This window comes from Lepidochelys kempii, chromosome 4, assembly GCF_965140265.1.
Source record: "Lepidochelys kempii isolate rLepKem1 chromosome 4, rLepKem1.hap2, whole genome shotgun sequence".
In the NCBI taxonomy this organism is placed as follows: Eukaryota; Metazoa; Chordata; order Testudines; family Cheloniidae; genus Lepidochelys; species Lepidochelys kempii.
Window position 1 is genome coordinate 52,143,518 of NC_133259.1, and position 19,968 is coordinate 52,163,485.

At 40.5% G+C, this 19,968-nt stretch overlaps 1 protein-coding gene across 4 annotated transcripts in view; it reads right to left on the reverse strand.

The window, feature by feature from the left end:
• INPP4B (inositol polyphosphate-4-phosphatase type II B) overlaps positions 1-19,968 on the reverse strand; it is a 486,205-nt gene that overhangs the window by 53,184 nt on the left and 413,053 nt on the right. For all 4 annotated transcript variants that reach the window (XM_073341213.1, XM_073341212.1, XM_073341215.1 and 1 more), the window contains 3 exons: positions 18,924-19,041; positions 13,593-13,733; positions 2,853-2,950 (listed from right to left, as the gene is read on the reverse strand). In XM_073341213.1, the coding sequence (XP_073197314.1) occupies positions 2,853-2,950; positions 13,593-13,733; positions 18,924-19,041 (357 nt within the window). The remainder of the gene's footprint in view (positions 1-2,852; positions 2,951-13,592; positions 13,734-18,923; positions 19,042-19,968) is intronic.

A 19,968-nucleotide genomic window follows, 5' to 3' on the forward strand; every position in this document is an offset into this window, starting at 1 on the left:
CAGATGCTTCCTGGGAGCTGCCCCAAGTAAGCACCGCCGGGACTCCCCATCTCGCTCCCTGGCAGGTCCCTCTGGCTCTTAGGGGCGGGGCAGGCCCACGAGACCCTCCTGCCTGGTTCTGGGGGCAGTCAGGGGACAGGGGAGGGAGGTGGATGGGGCAGAGGTCCGGGGAGGGGTTCAAACAACGCGGGGGGTTGGATGGGGCAGGAGTCCCGGAGGGCGGGGGCAGAGTCATCACTGGACATAACCACTGCACATTATGCACATCACAGGGTACCCCAGAATAATACTTCAAGAGCTCCAATCTTTAATAAGTAATGTAAGATGAAATATATATATATATATTTTTTAAACAAATTCTGGAAGGAAAAACTTTCCAGAACATAACTCTCTGTTGTGGAGATTAATAAGTGTATGACCAGAAAACAAAGAAAAAGAATGAAGATTTTCCATCCCTTTTAAATTACTAACATGGCGTATAAATAACCACTTCAGGGTCAGCCTCAAAGGTGGGTACCCAGGTGATGAAAACTAGGGGTTGCCAGTTGCATGAAAAAAATTTTTTTGTTAGTTAGGTCCAAGGGAGGTAGTAGGTGATCTGTTTTAGCAATGTGCGTGTGTTTTTTCAGAAAAAAAGATGTTTTCGAAGAGAGAGAGTTGTAAAAACATGGTTTTGGTACCATTTACTATATCCTTTCATGGAAAGGCAGAACATTTTAGTACTGACAACTAACTGTACAGGCTTAGAGAGGAAAACAACAAAAAATAACTATTTATATTATAAGCTTCTTGGAGACTGACTCTTATGATTACCTATTTACCACATTGGTCTGCAATTTATCACATAGATATCACCACCACATGTGTGGTATAAATATACATATTCACAATCATATTATATATATATATATATATATATATATATATATATATATATATATATATACACACACACACACACACACACACAGAAGCTGCTTTTGTTCAGTGGTAATCAAATGAAATAGAAGTATTCTACATTATGTCATACATTCAGTGCGCGGACAAATATTATAAAGCAACAATATGAATTAATTCTGTGTCCAGAAAGCATAATAAACTCTTAAAATCCCACCATCTTTCCTACAGAGCTGACACCTACCATCATCTCACCCCGATACTCACCCTGCCCCCTAGAAAAAAGCCAGAGAACACTTCAGCCTTGTAGATTGACTTGAAGGTCAACAGAATAAAATTGACTAACCAAGGCAGAAAGCAAATTCCACTATTCGATGACTCTTCATTGAAATCCCCTTGCCTTCAGCCCATGGCAGTGAAACCAACTGCCTCTGACAATCCCAAATGCAGTAATAGGCAATTTTGGAGGTAACTGGGACCCAACTCATTTTATGCCCTATATGTTAAAAATAACACCTTAAATAACTCCGGGACACAAAATAGAAGCACCTTAGAGACTAACCAATTTATTTGAGCATGAGCTTTCGTGAGCTACAGCTCACTTCATCGGATGCATTTGGTTAGTCTCTAAGGTGCCACAAGTACTCCTTTTCTTTTTGCGAATACAGACTAACACGGCTGTTACTCTGAAACCTGTCAAAATAGAAGCAGATTACAGAATAAAGGTGTTATATGCTTCCTGCAAGAAATATTTATTAGCCCAGAGGCTGCCGTAGTCTGCAGCAGAAATTTATAAGAAATAGACACATGATAACAATAATACACACTTATACTTTTCATCTATAGATCTCAAAGCCCTTTACAAAAGGTGCATAAACATGGCCACCCACATTTTACAGATGGAAAAAGTGAGACACAGAGATGGTAAGTGACCTGACCAACCTCGAGATGACAAAAAGTACAGATTATCATGATAAGGTCTGCATCACAAAGAAAAAGCCAGACATAAATGACAGATCCTAAACCAAGCCCTGATCCTTGTAACTCAGATCACACTAGATGAGTCAGATGAAATAGAAACATATTTTAGGATTATACATACACAAGAAAGAAGAGAGACAAATTATTGAGGATGGTGCAAGTGTGTGAAAGTAATGTTTTGAAATTGAGCAAAGAAAAATGTAGGGTGAATATCACTAAAAAACCCACCAAACTCCTAATGGTGAGATCTTTAGATTGTGGAATAATTTCCCAAAGATGTGGTGGAAGTCCCATAGTTATTCAAAAATAGATACATTAGACAAAGCACTTGAGAACATAACCCTGCCTTGGCAGGACTAGATGACCTAATGGGTCTTTTCAGTGTTTTGAGTTCAGCAATTAAAGTAATAAAACAGTATTCCATCTACATATAGGGGCTAATCCAATATCCACTGAAGTCCATGAAAATCTTTCCATTGACTTAATTGGACATTGCAATGGGACCCATTGATAGCTCTATATCTGCAATTCACTCCTTAGTTTTGTACATCTTGTTATGTATTCAGAAATGAATAAAAAGTTGAGTGAATGACTGGAGCTAATTGACTCAAACTTCTGAGAGGTATTTGAGCATGAATACCATAGGTGTCTAGTTACCTCTACTTATGTTACTATAAACGTTATGTTAATAAATATGCAAAACATAATTTACCCCATTGTTACTGTTTCACCTTTCTACTACGGCCTGGATCTGGCAACTTGTGCCATGCAGATGGACCCCTCTTGACTTCAGTGGTGCCGTATGTAGTCACAGGGGTCCACCTACTTGGAATAAATTGCAGGATTGAGGTCTAAACATAAAGAAGCTGCATATTAACACTTTTAAAGTTTCAGCATTACAAGCTGCCGTGGTCTATCACCTGTAACTCTTGTTAAAATCAGTTTGAATGCTACATTATTAATTTTATACTTACAATCAGGAGGCATTTTTTCAGTAAACAACTTGTAATATTCTTTAAGAAGTTCAAAATTTTCCTGGTTAACACTTTCTTGCAAAGTGGTATCTCCAAACCTAAAACAGCAAAGGACAATGCTGGAAATAAAAATAAAACAAATTCTATAAACAACACCCCTCCCCCCCTGCACTCTACCCCCTTCTCTAAAACCAAGAAACAAAACACATACCTAACTCAGCCGCAGCTATGGCTTCCTTATGTAAATAGAGAACTGTTTTTTCCCCTATTTGTTTTAATAGATTTATACAACAGAAAATAACTAACCTCAAATACACATTATACCATTAACAAATACTAGTTCAAACCACCCCTGAACACAAGCTAACAGCCAAAAACACAAGCTAACAGACAAAAATCCCTGCTTTCATCTCATGACTATTCATTAAGTCCCAAATCCTGCTTCCCTGTAGACAGCCAGAGTCAATGCGCTTTGTGCCAGGATTTGCTGTGGAAGACTGAATGCCAGCCTGCCTTTCTACAGACACCACCAACTTTTGCATCTCATTCACTTTTCATGCTAATAATGCCTTTGCTTCAGCTGAAATTGATCTCAGGCAAGACAGAGGTGATGTCAGCAGGAAAACATTTTGAACTCCTAGTCACCACCACAGCAGCACCCTGTACTGAGATCGTCTGCTGTAAATAATCAAGGTTCATATCCTTGGGTCCTTCTGGACTCCTCTCCTTGCTCGTGAACAGTCAGACTCAGCTTTCAGGGATTCCTTCTTGCATCAGCAACTAGCCAGTAAGCTATGTCCTTTGCAGTTAGATAGTGGCCTAACCACTGTGACCCACACCTTTGTGACCTCTAGGCCGGATTACTGCAACTACGTTTAGGTGAAGCTGAAGTGCACACACTTTAAAACGGCTTCAGTTGTTCTACTATGCTGCAGCTCATTTTTTCAGCAACAGAGGTTGATGGGAATGTATCACCCAAATGCTCACTAGTCTGACTCCTCACAGGACACTCAGTCAAATTCAGGATGTCTGTTCTCCTCTCTAAGGCTCTCCATGGCATTGGTGCAAGCTCCCTAAGAGAATTCTCTCTAAGACTATGATTTTCCATGACAATTAGATTTCACAGAAGATACTGTCCACACCTTTAGAGTGAAATGCTGAGAATGAAGAGTGTTCTCGGCAGCAGGCTCAAAACTATGGAACACTCTTTTGGAGAGCTGAGACTAGCTCCAGAGGTCACTGCCTCCAGAGTGACATGTAACTTTACTTCTTCAAGTCCAGCTTTCCCATAAACACCAAAGCAAAAAGGAAAAGACAACAGAAGAACAAAGGGACGGGCAATGAGAGCAGGAATGACATGGAGAGGGGAGAGAGAGAGGGAGATGAAAAAGTGGAAGAAAAGGAAGAAAAAATTCTAGTGATCCACCAGGAAGAAGAGAGGAAATCAGAAGGTCTTTACTGTGTTGTGATAGTCTGCAGAAGGTGTTCATGTATTATGGTGATAAGTGTGATACAAAGATCCTGTTACGAGAGACCTGGACTTGACATAACCCACAGCTATCCTGTGCTTAGCCACCATAAGCTGGAAGTGAGGACACCATGTAGTGAGAAAGAATTTGGCCTTGCTTAGGCAGACAAAAACATCTGCACAGCCGCAGTGTTACTAACAAGGATAGCTGATCTTAGTCTGGGTGCCTGTGTCTGTATGTTTCTTGCTAGAGTTGCTTTACTGATAAGTAGAAATTATGAGTTCATTGCTGTTGCTAGGGAAACAGTCAGCCAATTATAATTTATTTGGAGATATGCTTTTGTCATTAATATAAAGCGAAGGGTAATCACCTTTAAAATCCCTCCTGGCCAGAGGAAAAATCCTTTCACCTGTAAAGGGTTAAGAAGCTAAAGGTAACCTCGCTGGCACCTGACCAAAATGACCAATGAGGAGACAAGATACTTTCAAAAGCTGGGAGGAGGAAGAAAAACAAAGGGTCTGTGTCTGTCTGTGTGATGCTTTTGCCGGGGACAGAACAGGAATGGAGTCTTAGAATTTAGTAAGTAATCTAGCTAGATATGTGTTAGATTATGATTTCTTTACATGGCTGAGAAAATAGCTGTGCTGAATAGAATGAATATTCCTGTCTGTGTGTCTTTTTTGTAACTTAAGGTTTTGTCTATAGGGCTTCTCTATGTTTTGAATCTAATTACCCTGTAAGGTATTTACCATCCTGGTTTTACAGAAGTGATTCTTTTTTACTGTTTCTTCCATTAAAGTGTTTCTTTTCAAGAACTGAATGCTTTTTTCATTGTTCTAAGATCCAAGGGTTTAGGTCTGTGGTCACCTATGCAAATTGGTGGGATTTTTACCAAACCTTCCCCAGAAAGTGGGGTACAAGAGTTGGGAGGATTTTGGGGGGAAAGATTTTCCAAACGATGCTTTCCTAATAAAAATAAACCCAGATAAATGTTTGGTGATGGCAGTGGAAGTCCAAGGGCAAAGGGTAAAATAGTTTGTACCTTGGGGAAGTTTTAACCTAAGCTGGTAAAAGTAAGCTTAGGAGGTTTTCATGCAGGTCCCCACATCTGTAACCTAGAGTTCAGAGTGGGGAAGGAACCCTGACAGCTTTGTTTTTAATTACTTATAAAAAAGATTAGTTAGAAAGTGTACTTTGGAGAAGTGTGGATTTTCTATGATCAAGAAGACACTGACAAGCTCCACAGCAGCTAGGAGGAAGGCTGGCCACTGGAAACCTGCTGCTGTCACTTGACTCCACCTCAGATTTCGGGTAACTATATTTTGGGTAACTAGATTATTGCTAATTTTGAAGTGTTCTTTGTATTCAATAAAAACATGGATTATTGGGTGAAAGCACTCTTGTGTAAAACAATAATTTCTCAGATGGAGGTGCTGTGTCCCCCCACTAATTTATCTCCTGACACTGCCTGGAAAATAGAGACTAGTTACCATCGCTTTGGGTTCAGATAACCCCAGGTAACCATCCAGATAAGTATGCATCCGATGAAGTGAGCTGTAGCTCACGAAAGCCTATGCTCAAATAAATTGGTTAGTCTCTAAGGTGCCACAAGTACTCCTTTTCTTTTTGCGAATACAGACTAACACGGCTATTACTCTGAAACCTGTAAAGAACATAGTTGTTCTACAGCCACTATTTCATCCACTGGCTGCAGTACCTTCAGCCACTACTGTACTCTATATAATCTATTTATCATATAAATATTGCTGAAGTGTCCATCACCACAATATCTAGGTGCTGTGAAAGAGTGGGGCGTAATTTTACATGGGCAGTTTGGCTAGCTTAGCAACATTGTCATGGATAAATTACCATGCCATCACCCTTTCTCTGCACCTTTGCACTGTCCACATCTGTCCCAGTTGAACTGTACTATGGAAGGTGCGTGTGTGTGCACGCACATGCAGAATTTGGGGCTCAATTCTTTAGCTGTTGTGTGATACAGAGTGGGCAAAAGATGATCTATGTACATAACTCCTAAATGTAATGCTGTATTTTAACACACTGTCATGATTTCTGTATGTTATATGCATAATTTCTTATAATGCAAGCAAAGTAGATATTAACTATATCTGCTCTTCTGTTGAAGATGGCCTATCATTTCCCCAGTGTTTCAGTGTTACTCTTAAACCAAATATATTCCCAGCTATGGCTCACTGAAACTGGAGATGTTCAGTTCTATTGAAATAACATAACATTAATCATCAAAAGATTATTTCTATTGTTATTAATGTTTCCTGGTATGATGATTATTTCTCACTCCCCAAAATACTTATAGATAACCTTTTATTGAAAAACACATTCAGTGTTTCCATTCTTAATTTCATCTCTCTAGTACAAACGTGAATCTCTAAAATTCAAGGGAGTCCAGTGAAGTCAGATAATATTGTAACTCAAAGTTTTATGTTTATACCTGAAATGGCAGAATAGTTATTTCTCCATAGATTAATCCAATTTGATTTGCTTGACAGACATGTTTTCTTAATTTTTCATTTTTATGGTATGATTTTCTTTTGTATGTGTGTACAGAAAAGAGCAGTATATTGATCACTGTGGAGAACAGCACCATCCTCCATGTCACTCAGGCCCATAATCTGGGCATCATCTTCAACTCAGCCCTCTCTCTAAATCCTCACATCCAGGCTATATCTAAATCTTGCTGATTCTTTCTAACATCTCTAAAATCCGGCCTTTCATATCCATCCACATAGCTAAAACTCTCTTCCACGCTCTCATCTCACATCTCAATTACTGCAATACCCTTGTCTCTGGCCTTGTCAAATACAATCTTGCCCTGCTCATATCCATTCTGAATGGTGGTGCAAACATAATTTTCTGAGCCTGTCACTTTGACCATGTCACCTCTTTCTTTGCCTCCCTTCACTGGCTTCCCTTTCTCTACTGCATCAAACATAAGCTACTTGTCTTCACTTTTAAGGCTATTCTCAGCCTATTCCCACCCTACGTATCATCTCTCACTCACTACTGAGATGTCGACTTCTGCCTCTGATTGGCCCATGCCAGCCTCCATCCCCAACTGGTTAAACTTCTCAAACAAGTCCCTTCATGCCTTCTCCCATGTTGCCCCTCACATTTGGGAGGCTGCTCCCCATAAACATCTACAATACTACCTCATTATTCTCCTTCTAATCCTTAAAACTCTCCTTTGCCTTGATGCCTACACAAAACTTGACAAAGATTAGGCCACTGGTATCTCATTGCTTCCTTATACTCCCCATCTATTCACCCATCTGTTGTCTTTTGTCTTATACAGTAACTCCTCATTGAAAGTCGTCCCGGTTAACATTGTTTTGTTGTTATGTTGCTGATCTATTAGGGAACAAGCTCATTTAAAGTTCATAGAATCACAGACTTTAAGGTCAGAAAGGACTATCATGATAGTCTAGTCTGACCTCCTGCACAACACAGGCCACGGAATCTCACCCACCAACTCCTGTAATAAACCCCTAACTTATGTCTGAGCTACTGAAGTCCTCAAATCATTGTTTATAGACTTCAAGGTACAGAGAATCCTCCAGCAAGTGACCCATGCCCCACGCTGCAGAGGTAGGCGAAAAACCCCCAGGCCCTCTGCCGATCTGCCCTGGGGGAAAATTCCTTCCAGACTCCAAATATGGTGATCAGCTAAACCCTGAGCATGTGGGCAAGACTCACCAGCCAGACACCCAGGAAAGAATTCTCTGGAGTAACTCAGATCCCACGCCATCTAACATCCCATCACAGGCCATTGGGCATATCTACCGCTAATAATCAAAGATCAATTAATTGCCAAAATTAGGCTATCCCATCATATCATCCCTTCCATAAACTTATCAAGATTACTCTTGAAGCCAGATACGTCTTTTGCCCCCACTGCTTCCCTTGGAAGACTGTTCCAGAACTTCACTCCTCTGATGGTTAGAAACCTTTGTCTAATTTCGAGCCTAAACTTGTTGATGGCCAGTTTATATCCATTTGTTCTTGTGTCCACATTGGTACTGAGCTTAAATAATTCTTCTCCCTCCATGGTATTTATCCCTCTGATATATTTATAGAGAGCAATCATATCTCCTCTCAGCCTTTTTTTAGTTAGGCTAAATAAGCCAAGCTCATTGAGTCTCCTTTCATAAGACAGGTTTTCCATTCCTCGGATCATCCTAGTAGCCCTTCTTTGTACCTGTTCCAGTTTGAATTCATCCTTCTTAAACATGGGAGACCAGAAGTACACACAATATTCCAGATGAGGTCTCACCAGTGCCTTGTATAGCGGTACTAACACCTCCTTATCTCTACTGGAAATACCTCACCTGATGCATCCCAAGACCACATTAGCTTTTTTCACGGCCATATCACATTAGCGGCTCATAGTCATCCTGTGACCAACCAATACTCTGAGGTCCTTCTCCTCTTCTGTTACTTCCAAGTAGTGCGCCCCCAGTTTATAACAAAAATTCTTGTTATTAATCCCTAAATGCATGACCTTGCACTTTTCACTATTAAATTTCATTCTATTACTATTACTCCAGTTTACAAGGTCATCCAGATCTTCCTGTATGATATCCCGGTCCTTCTCTGTATTGGCAATTCCTCCCAGCTTTGTGTCAGCCGCAATCTTTATTAGCACATTCCCGCTTTTTGTGCCAAGGTCAGTAATAAAAAGATTAAATAAGATTGGTCCCAAAACTGATCCCTGAGGAACTCCACTGGTAACCTCCCTCCAGTCTGACAGTTCACCTTTCAGTGTGACCCACTGTAGTCTCCCCTTTAACCAGTTCCTTATTCACCTTTCAATTTTTATATTGACCCCCATGTTTTCCAATTTAGCTAACAATTCTCCATGTGGAACCGTATCAAATGCCTTACTGAAATTGAGGTAAATTAGATCCACTGCGTTCCCTTTGTCTAAAAAATCTGTTACCTTCCCAAAGAAGGAGATCAGGTTGATTTGACATGATCTACCTTTTGTAAAGCCATGTTGTATTTTGCCCCAATTACCTTGCATTACTACAGATGTCAAACTAACAGGCCTGTAGTTACCTGGATCGCTTTTTTTTACCCTTCTTAAAAATAGGAACTATGTTAGCAATTCTCCAGTCATACGGTACAACCCGAGTTTACAGATTCATTAAAAATTCTTGCTAATGGGCTTGCAATTTCATGTGCCAGTTCCTTTAATATTCTTGGATGAAGATTATCCAGGCCCCCTGATTTAGTCCCATTAAACTGTTTGAGTCTGGCTTCTACCTCGGATGTGGAAATATCTACCTCCATATCCTCATTCCCATTTGTTGTCCTACCATTATCCCTAAGCTCCTCATTAGCCTCATTAAAGACTGAGGCAAAGTATTTGCTTAGACATTGGGCCATGTCTAGATTATCCTTAACCTCCACTCCATCCTCAGTGTTTAGTGGTCCCACTTCTTTCTTTGTTTTCTTCTTATTTAGATGGCTATAGAACCTTTTACTATTGCTTTTAATTCCCTTTGCAAGGTCCAACTCTACTTGGCTTTTGGCCTTTCTCACTTTATCCCTACATGTTCTGACCTCAGTAAGGTAGCTTTGCTTGCTAATCCCTCCCATCTTCCACTCCTTGTAGGCTTTCTGCTTTTTCTTAATCACCTCTCTGAGATGCTTGCTCATCCAGCTTGGTCTACTACTCCTGCCTATGAATTTTTTCCCCTTTCTTGAGATGCAGGCTTCTGATAGTTTCTGCAACTTTGACTTGAAGTAATTCCAGGACTCGTCCGCCTTTAGATCCACAAGTTTTTCAGTCCAATCCACTTCCCTAACTATTGCCTTAATTTTTTAAAGTTAGCCTTTTTGAAATCAAAAACCCTAGTCACAGATCTATTTTTGTTTATCCTTCCATTTAGTTTGAACTGAATTAGCTCATGATCACTCGAACCAAGGTTGTCCCCTACAATCATTTGTTCTATGAGGTCCTCACTGCTCACCAAAACCAAATCTAAAATGGCATCCTCTCTTGTCGGTTCAGCAACTACTTGGTGAAGGAATCCGTCAGCTATCGTATCCAGGAAAATCCGAGCCCTATTATTATTACAAGCACTTGTCCTCCAGTCTATATCTGGGAAGTTAAAGTCTCCCGTGATCACACAATTCCCATTAGTATTTACTTCTTTAAAAACATGAAAGAGGTCTCTATCCATATCCAGATCGGATCCTGGCGGTCTATAGCACACCCCAACCACTATCCCAAGGGAGGCTCTAGTACTTTCTTCCCCAATGTGATTTTTGCCCAGACAGACTCTGTCTTATCCATTCCATCACTTCTTATTTCTTTACAGTCTACCTCATCATTGATATACAATGCTACTCCACCACCTTTGCCTTTATTTCTGTCTTTCCTAAACAGCACATCCCCTTCAATACCCATACTCCAGTCATGACGACTATTCCACCATGTTTCTGTATCCCTAGAATATCTGGTTTCACTTCCTGCACCAGTAGCTCTAGTTCCTCCATTTTGTTACCTTGGCTCCTCGCGTTGGTGTACAAACATCTTAATTTTTGCCATTTGGCTTCGCTCACATTCTTTACCTGATTGGGCACAGACATTCTACCACCAATGTTACCTATTAGATTGGTATGTACACTGCCCTTCCGCCTTATATCAATTCTCCTACCCACGGCTGTATCCTTTCTTACTTCGTTTTCTTCCCTCTCAAAGAGAACAACTGGCGTGGAGATTACCTGGACATCTCCCAACCATCTCCCCAGAATTCCTAGTTTAAAGCTCTCTTGATCTGTTGTGCCATCCTCTATCCTAGAAGTCTATTTCCTTCCTTACTCAAGTGAAGTCCATCCTGAGAGAACAGTCCTCTGTCCATGAATGCTTCCCAGTGGCCATACATCCCAAAGCCCTCCTTATAGCACCACTGCCTGAGCAATGCTCCCTTATAACGTCCTCGTTTGGCAGCTGTCTGCTTTGTTCACAGCTTGCAGGATTCTCTGGAAGAGCAGCCCCTTCTTGTGGGGATTAGAACCGGGGGGGGGGGGGGGAGGAGCAGGCAGCAGCCCACCCCTGCATCAGCTCCCCTAAATTCCCTCTAAGGGATCAGATTTCAGAGGAACAGCCGTGTTAGTCTGTATTCGCAAAAAGAAAAGGAGTACTTGTGGCACCTTAGAGACTAACCAATTTATTTGAGCATGAGCTTTCGTGAGCTACAGCTCACTTCATCAGATGTTTACCGTGGAAACTGCAGCAGACTTTATATACACACAGAAAGCAGCTGCCCAGCAGCAGTTCAGCTGTCTCTCCCCCCACTGCTGTGCTGCTCCTGCCCTGCCCTCTGCCTTGGAGCTGCTCCTGGGAGCTTCCTGCTTGCTGGGGCGGGGTAGAGAGGTGCTACAAAGCGGAGGAGGGGGACAGGGCTCAGGTTCAGAAAGAAGGGAGCTTGCTGGAAGCTGTTGCTTCCTGTCTGAACGGGCTGATCTGCTTAAAAGGGTAACGTACCTGAAGTAGGGTCAGCGTACTTAAAGGGGCAATGCATGTCTCTCTCTTTCACTAATGCACGCACCCCCCAGCACTTTGGAAAGTCAGCACCTGTGCAGCCGTGCATGTGCTGTTAGGAGGAGGGAGTGGTGCGCTCCAGCTGGATAGCATGGGCTCATCATCATGTTCAGTTTTTGCAGGGAAGTGTTTGCAGCTACTGCCCTGCATCTATTATGTTTCCTCCCTCCTGCCTCAGTCCATGCTGCCTTGTAGAGCGTGGGGCTACATTAACAACAGCGTATTAACCCTTCAGGGCTCAGCGGAGTTCTAGTTCATCATTTAGCAGCAAGACATTCCCTGGGAAATATTCCACCACCTCACTCTTCCACCTCAACCAAGCACCTCAACAATCATTCATTGCTGTGTGAAATATTAAACTGTTTAAAATTGTTTAAAACTTATACTGTATATGTATATAATGTCTTTTGTCTGGCGAAAAAAATTTCTCTGGAACCTAACCCCTGCCCCCATCTACATTAAATCTTATGGGGAAATTGAATTCGCTTAACATTGTTTCACATAAAGTCGCATTTTTCAGGAACATAACTACAATGTTAAGTAAGGAGTTACTGTACTTAAAGTATGTCTTCACATAGAGCTGGGGTTTAAATTCCAGCTTGAATAGAGACTGCCATCTCGGCTGAGCATGGACTCGGGGCAGCTAGCCCCTCCTGCTGCTGAGGTTACACTTTATTTTTAGCATGCCAGCTCAATCAAAGCTAGCGCAGGTATGTCTCCTTGAGCTGGAAAATAGACGTCCAGCTCCAAGTGCAGACATAACCTTAGATTGTGAACTCTTTGGGGCAAGGCCCATCTTTTGTTTTGTGTTTGTACAGCACATTGGAGTCCTGGTCCATGACATACAATAATACAAATAATAAATACAAATAATATGTTTTGTCTAATTGTACAGTGCACCTAGTAATACTAGCAGTGTGTAACTCTGGAGGTTCTTCCTTGTAGTCACGTATGTTATTTAACATTACCCAGAGCTGTCCTTCACCTAGGAAGCAGGTGAATAGTTTGGTGAATCTTTGACAGGAACTGTACAATAGGATGACTAGCTTGATATATAGAATTGTCTTGAGGCTATAGCTAGGCATTCTGGGTGTGCAGGCACATTTATACATTAAAAGTTTAAGAAAATATAACCCCATCATTCCTGCCATTATAAGGCTATTAATAATATAACCCATTATTACTTTATTATCTATTACCTCTACTCATGAGCCCCATACTATCAATTTTAAAAATGTGAGGAAAGTATGCATCTCCCAGTGCCTATTACCTGCCCAACATTTCAGCTTCACATGCTATGATAACAAATTAAGTAGTTTTAGGATTTTCCAAGAGATGTTTAAAAGGGCCAAAATCTGTTCTTTGAGAACACAGTGCTTCTGTCAGTGTGAACTACAGCTAAGTGTGTATTAAAGAACAAATCAGGCTTTAACTGTAGGAAATAGATTAATATACTTATTACATATCTTTTCCTGACTTTTTGCACTGTTTGTTTTAGTTCATACCATCTGATTATCTCCCTAATGTGATTTATGTTTTTAATATGTACCAAAACAATCTGAGTTGGCCCAAGGGCAAGTAATAAGCAAGATTCCTATGTAATCCTGTGAGAGACCATCTGGACTAGCACAACATCCAGAAGCAGAAACTGAAACATGTATCTTTCTAAAGGTGCTGCCTTACCTCTCTGCAAGTGTTTGCTGTTCATTGATTCCAACATTAAAGAGGACTGGGTACACATGCAGCTGCTTTCCTTCTTTGATCTCTTGTGGCAGCAATTCAAACATCTTTGCTGGAAGCTTGACCTCTATTACATAATGTTCACTAGGAAAATAAAAGGAAGTATAAGAGATGAGAATATCTAGCTGTTCAGTCTAAACTATCACCCTCCTAGGTCCCACAGCAAAGGATGTTTACACTTAGAAATCAATGTTTTTCCCTCCTGTTAATTGTGTCCAACCTTCACTTAAAGTCTTTTTTATTTATTTTTGTTTTGAAACCAAAGCAAATCTATATGGAAATAGGATCAGTAATATAATTATAAACTAGGTCTAGATAATGACTTCTTCACTGAAGTGGAAAAAAAGGATTAAAAAGTGAGGACAGTAGAAAAATTAAGGAAGAGCCTTTTGTCTCATTATCACTTGCTATAGAAATATTAATGAAGGCACTTCAAATATTAAAATGCCATATGCTGAGCTACACCACCATTTCCGTTTGGTCTGCACAAGAATTGACCTGAAGTACCCTGTAATACAAGTGCATAATTTCTTGTACCCAGTGAAAACCCTGGGTGAAATCCTGGCCCCACTGCAGTCAATGGTAAAATTTGCATTGAGTTCAGTGGGCCAGGACTTCACTCCTTGGATAGAAAGCATCCTCTGAAGCAGAAGTGGCACTATGAAAATACAGTTTAAAAGTACAGGATGGCTCATTACACAAATATGAATTCTGGTGTTTTAGAAGTGATATGATGTGACAGTTTGTGTGTTATATCTCTGTCCCCCGTCTGATTTTGTGAAAACCATGTTTCAGCCTCTATTTTTAATATAACCTTGATTGTGTCTTTCCTTGTACACTGTATCCATCATGTTGGATTGCATCATCTTCTTGTTGAAGTGGGGCTTGTGTCTAGGTCTTTCTAACCCTGAATGACAATGATAACAAATGTGCCTCTCCCCACCAAGAACAATGGGTTCGATAAACAGGGGGACTAAGCTAAAGGAAGCTGGTTCTCCCAGTTTCTCTCCAGAGGGCTGGGACTTTAATTACCCAATGAAGGCTGTCAAGCCAGCCAGAGAGGACTGAAACCAAACATTGACAGGAAGCAGAGGGGGTGTCAAGAGGAAGAAGGCAAGGAGGGATTTACCCACCTTACACAGGGACAGGACCTAAGGACTCACAGAAGGGGTTAGTATAGACTCAGCGGGGAGAGCATAAACGGTTTTTGCATAGGTCTTATATCCTTGTACTGTTTAAGAGTAATGTGTGGGTCGTGTTTAAGAAGTTCTTTTGTAAAAATCTCTGTGTTCCTTACGTGTCATGTGGTCCCAGAAGAGTTAAACTATAATCTGGCATGCCCACATGGGTGGAGCTCTGGCGAGAGTGTGCATAAGCTATGGGGGAAACTTGGAAGGGGTCTTGGAAGTCTGGGCAGCTGGACCATGGTGCCCCACCATCCAATGGGCTGTCAGTTAGGGAATCTGCAACCTGGGCGTGTGTCTGAGAGGCCAGAGCTAGAGACACTGCCCAGACCTGGTGTGCTTGGAAGCATGCAGGATCCGAAGATTGGGTCCAATAAAGCAGATTGGTGACTACGCACAGGCAAGGACTCAGCCAGGGGTTTGACACATGCTCTGGCTCAGTTAGCACTAGTGCAAATCTGGTATTGTTAAGCAGCAAATGCTCTATAAAGTAGGAACTCTCATGAGCAGTATCATTAGTTACTAACTGAGTTACTACAGAGAATTCTTTCCTGGATATCTGGCTGGTGAATCTTGCCCATATGCTCAGGGTTCAGCTGATCGCCATATTTGGGGTCAGGAAGGAATTTTCCTCCAGGGCAGATTGGAAGAGGCCCTGGAGGTTTTTCACCTTTCTCTGTAGCATGGGGCACGGGTCACTTGCTGGAGGATTCTCTGATCCTTGAAGTCTTTAAATCATGATCTGAGGACTTCAGTAGCTCAGACATAGGTGAGAGGTTTATCGCAGGAGCGGGTGGGTGAGATTCTGTGGCCTGCGTTGTGCAGGAGGTCAGAATAGATGATCATAATGGTCCCTTCTGACCTTAACATCTATGAATCTATTAGCTGTGTGCTAGTTATGCGAGTCTCAAAGCAAAAAAGTATCTATGCCCCAGATAAGACTAATTTATGTTTTCTGTATTTAATTCCCAAGTTTAAAGCAGTACAGAGTTTATGAAGTTTCTGCTTGCACAGAAAACTCTTTTCAGGTGACCTCTGCATAATGCCACTCATTCCAGGCCTGTGGGTTGGAATTCCTAATTGATGAATCTTGACTGTCAAATGCTATTGTACTACTAATATGGTATGCTTGCATGAGATTGAAAAGAAATGTTGATTTGGTCTAATTTTAAAAATATGTTCTGCTAAACATCAAGTCCAGAGGACCATCATAATCACTGCATTTCACATCCAAGAATCACTATGTCTTTTGGCTATAAAAAAATCATTGTAAGATGTCGCCTTTGGATATGACAAACTGAAACAGTGGTGTTTACATGTGGTGTTTTTTGGTTTTATTTTTTGTATGCTTGGGACAGTGTATGCTCCACAGTGGTACCATCTTGTGTGACTTTTTCAATTTCCATTAAATTGCACAATGACAAACGCTGCCTTTCAAATTATTTTGAGAAATACTACTGAGCTGGGATAATAGGATATCTTCACGGCCCAAGAGCAACACTGAAGTCAGGCAAGAAGACAACAATCATTGTAATCCAAAGCACTCATTTGAGACTAATTTACTATTGCTTTACCGGTTTGGTTTAAATAAGGTATAGTAATAAAACAAAATCTTTCTTTGCTATGTAATTTACTTTTTCCTTTATGGCTGGATTCAATGTAGACAGGCTTAGTGGATTTGATTTGGGTTATACAACTACATTTCCCAGTGAGTGGAAGGCTTAGCATAAAAATTAAAGGACAATTTTGGCAAGAGAACAAGTGTGTATAAACTGGCCATGAATAAATTTAGCTTTGAAATTAGGTTTCTAACCATCAGAGGAATGAGGTTCTGGAACAGCCTTCCAGAGGTTGTTTGCCCCTACTATTCCTAACTAGTTTAAAGATAGAGCTCCATAAACTAATGTACGGCATTATGTGCGGGGTTGCCTGTGATAGCAGGGGACTAGATTTAATGATCCAGGAGGTCACTTCCAGTCCTGTGTTCCTAAAAATCATTACAAAATTTTAGCATTTAATACAGTCTCTTGCAACAAAAAAACTAGGTTGTTCAAGAGAACAACAATAAATCACAACAGCACATTTAGGTATTAATGATTTAAATTTGGGGATTATCTATTTAACTTTACTAGTCTTGCACCTTAACCATGCAGCGATGATAAAAAACACTAGTTGAAAGTTTTTATAATAAACTACCCTCTCATGCCTCAAATTTCATGTATATAACAAAAAAAATTACCAAGGAATTTTTAAAAATACCACTTTTTTAACTACTTTTGCTTATAACAACCCTTTAAGCATGTGAAACTGAACACTGTTTCCTGAAAGATGTTTTGGGGCTGCAGCACACATTAGAGCTGTGATGTTTGGATTGACTTGTTTTCACACATAAAACTGAGTACCTAAGCATTTCCCTGCAAAGCAAATTACCAGATAATACTCTGACTTTGCAAGCTTTATAACAAAAAGAGGTAAATGAATTTTCTGTCTAGCAGCTCTGCATTGTCCCTGTAAGTTTCATTTTAGAGACCTCTATTATATAAGACTAACCTAAAAAAGGATAAAAGTTAGTCAGAAAATATTTTTTTTACAGTGATTAGAAAATTGTTAGATTTTGACCCTACTTTTGCTCTTTACATTTAACCTCCTATGCCCCTGATCAATACTGTGTCATCACATCTCTAACAGGAATGGGGCTCAGCAGAGGTAAAGCTTCCTTTTAATAAACTGATACCACCCATGTCATTCAGTGATTCACTCACCAGTAAGTGTAGTATAGTAATGATAGCCAGTAAGTCCTCTTCCTGACAGCTGTCTCTTCTATCAATCCATAATGCCACAGGCATCTTAAAGCCCATGTCTATTTCAAAACCTGGACCTCCTAGCATGACAGTTCAATCAGCAGCAGTAATGGTACCAAGCCAGTAACAGTGGCTGTTGGATTTTTCAAGACTTTTGATGGGAACGTTTACAAAGGACATATTTCTTCTGTTCAGGGTCTACTTTATATACCATAATTTTTCTTAATTATTCCTGATGTTTTCCCATCATGCTCTGACCTTCCTGGCTATTTATTTCAATTCCTTCTCAGAAAGTGCACAGTATGAGAATGAATTGTCAGGAATAATAAAGAAAAATAGCGGTGAATGTCCACTCCTTCCCCCAACCGCGGCAATGCATCTTTTCTAAAAAGTTGCTGCTTTTAGCTGAATTTAATTTACTGTCATCTTAAGAATTATAGCACTCTTAAGGAAATCATTCCTGCACAAGTAACAACATTTGAAGTTTTAGACTAGGCTAACAACAAAGAAAAAAAGTTCATCACAGGCAAACTATCCTTTTCAATCCCCGTATGTCACAGACACTATTTCTGTATTTAATTTATGTACTAAATTTAAGTACTACTTCTTTGAGAAGCAAAGTGCAGTAGTATTTAAAGCACAGGTAGGGATTAAAAATATCTGTTTTTACAACCAGCTCTGCCCCAAATGTCCTGTATGATCTTAGGCAAATCATGTAGGTTCAATTTTTCAGAATTTTGGGTCATCTTAATTTTGGGTTCCCAGTTGAGAGACGCTTCAGGTCAGATCTTCAGAGATGCAACGCCACATCTCCACACAAGTGAATGGAAATGGAGTGCTCAGCTCCCCTGAAGACAAGGCCTCCAGTGTTTCAAGCTGGGCCCCTACGTTGAGGCAACCAAACTTAGATGCCACTTTTGAAAATTTTGGCCCTGACCTCTCTGTGCTTCAATTTCCCTGTATATAAAAATGGATAACACCAGGTACACAACTCACAGGGACACTGTGAGAATTAATATGTATTAACATTTGTAACTTTGAGATCCTCAGCTGAAAATACAAAGAAATTACACTAGAAAGTACAAAGCATTATTACCTTTACAGGCTCGTTAGGACATTACTACCTTTACAGGCCCTCTATTCACTCTTCAGACAAGTTACATTTATAGCATTTCCCACATAAGGGAACACAGCAAAAAGAAAAACATTGAGTTTCCACTTGATGTTACTGGCACAAGTGAAAGCTACATGTCTCTGGGCTTGTGCTTCAAGAAATGGACAACACTTACCGCCTTCCAGTTATTACAGGCAAGAAGTCATTGGATTTGGCTTCAATTATTTTAAACATTACTTTCCGTAAATCTGAAATGCCCACAGCCATATCTTCTAGCATCCCAATTTCCTCACCTGTATAGAAAAATTACAAAAGATGTTAACAGATGCAGACATGACTGGCTAGCTAGTGTCTATTCCTGAAAAGTATGCTAGTATGATAATAAGAGTAATACATTTCAAACCAGAGTGACTAAAGTTACTCTACTAAATTCACATTTAAGGCATCTAAATAAAAATAGTAGAGAACTTTCTGCCCCTCTGACCTTACTAGTACTTGTGGGTGTTGGGTACTTTTGAAAATCAGGTCATTACATTCAAGGGACACAACTTTACGGCAGACAGGTTTCAAAATTTTGCCCATATTGACAAGCCCTTTAAAGACTCTTCTGCTCTTGGAGGGCAAAGATTTTGAGTATTATAATGGGTGCACCTCTGACAAACTTGACCCAGAGAGCCCCTTGTACTGAGGTAGTTTTGTAGTGCAGGACACAGTAAAACTTGATTTTGGGAATGGCAAAGGGCTGCATTGATACCAACTGTCCCTACTTAAGTGGGATAGTTGCTATTTTCAGAAAAAACAACTCGGCCTGACTGAAAAAAATCCATCCTCTTCAGTGCATTTCAAAGTGTGTTGCAATTTTTCTCTCCATATGTCCCACTTAATAGCTATCAGTGTTGGCATCTGTGACTCAGAAACCTCTTGGTGCCAAATGGCAGAGGGCCCGGGGTATGTAGGGTTATAGGGTTCACCAAAAGGGGTCATGTAAGGTCTTTACTGAAAAGTCACCCTGGTCATCATAATCATTACGAAATGTATATGCAGATAATATATAAAAAGACGTGTGTGTGTGTGTGTGTGTGTGTGTGTGTGTGTGTGTATAAATATGGGAAATTATGTTCTTAAGACCTTGTAGTTAAAGGGAAGTCACTCAAAGGTAGAATGCCTGGAGAAAAACTTCTCCATACAGGAGATGGGAGACACTCATCTCCCTAGCTAAC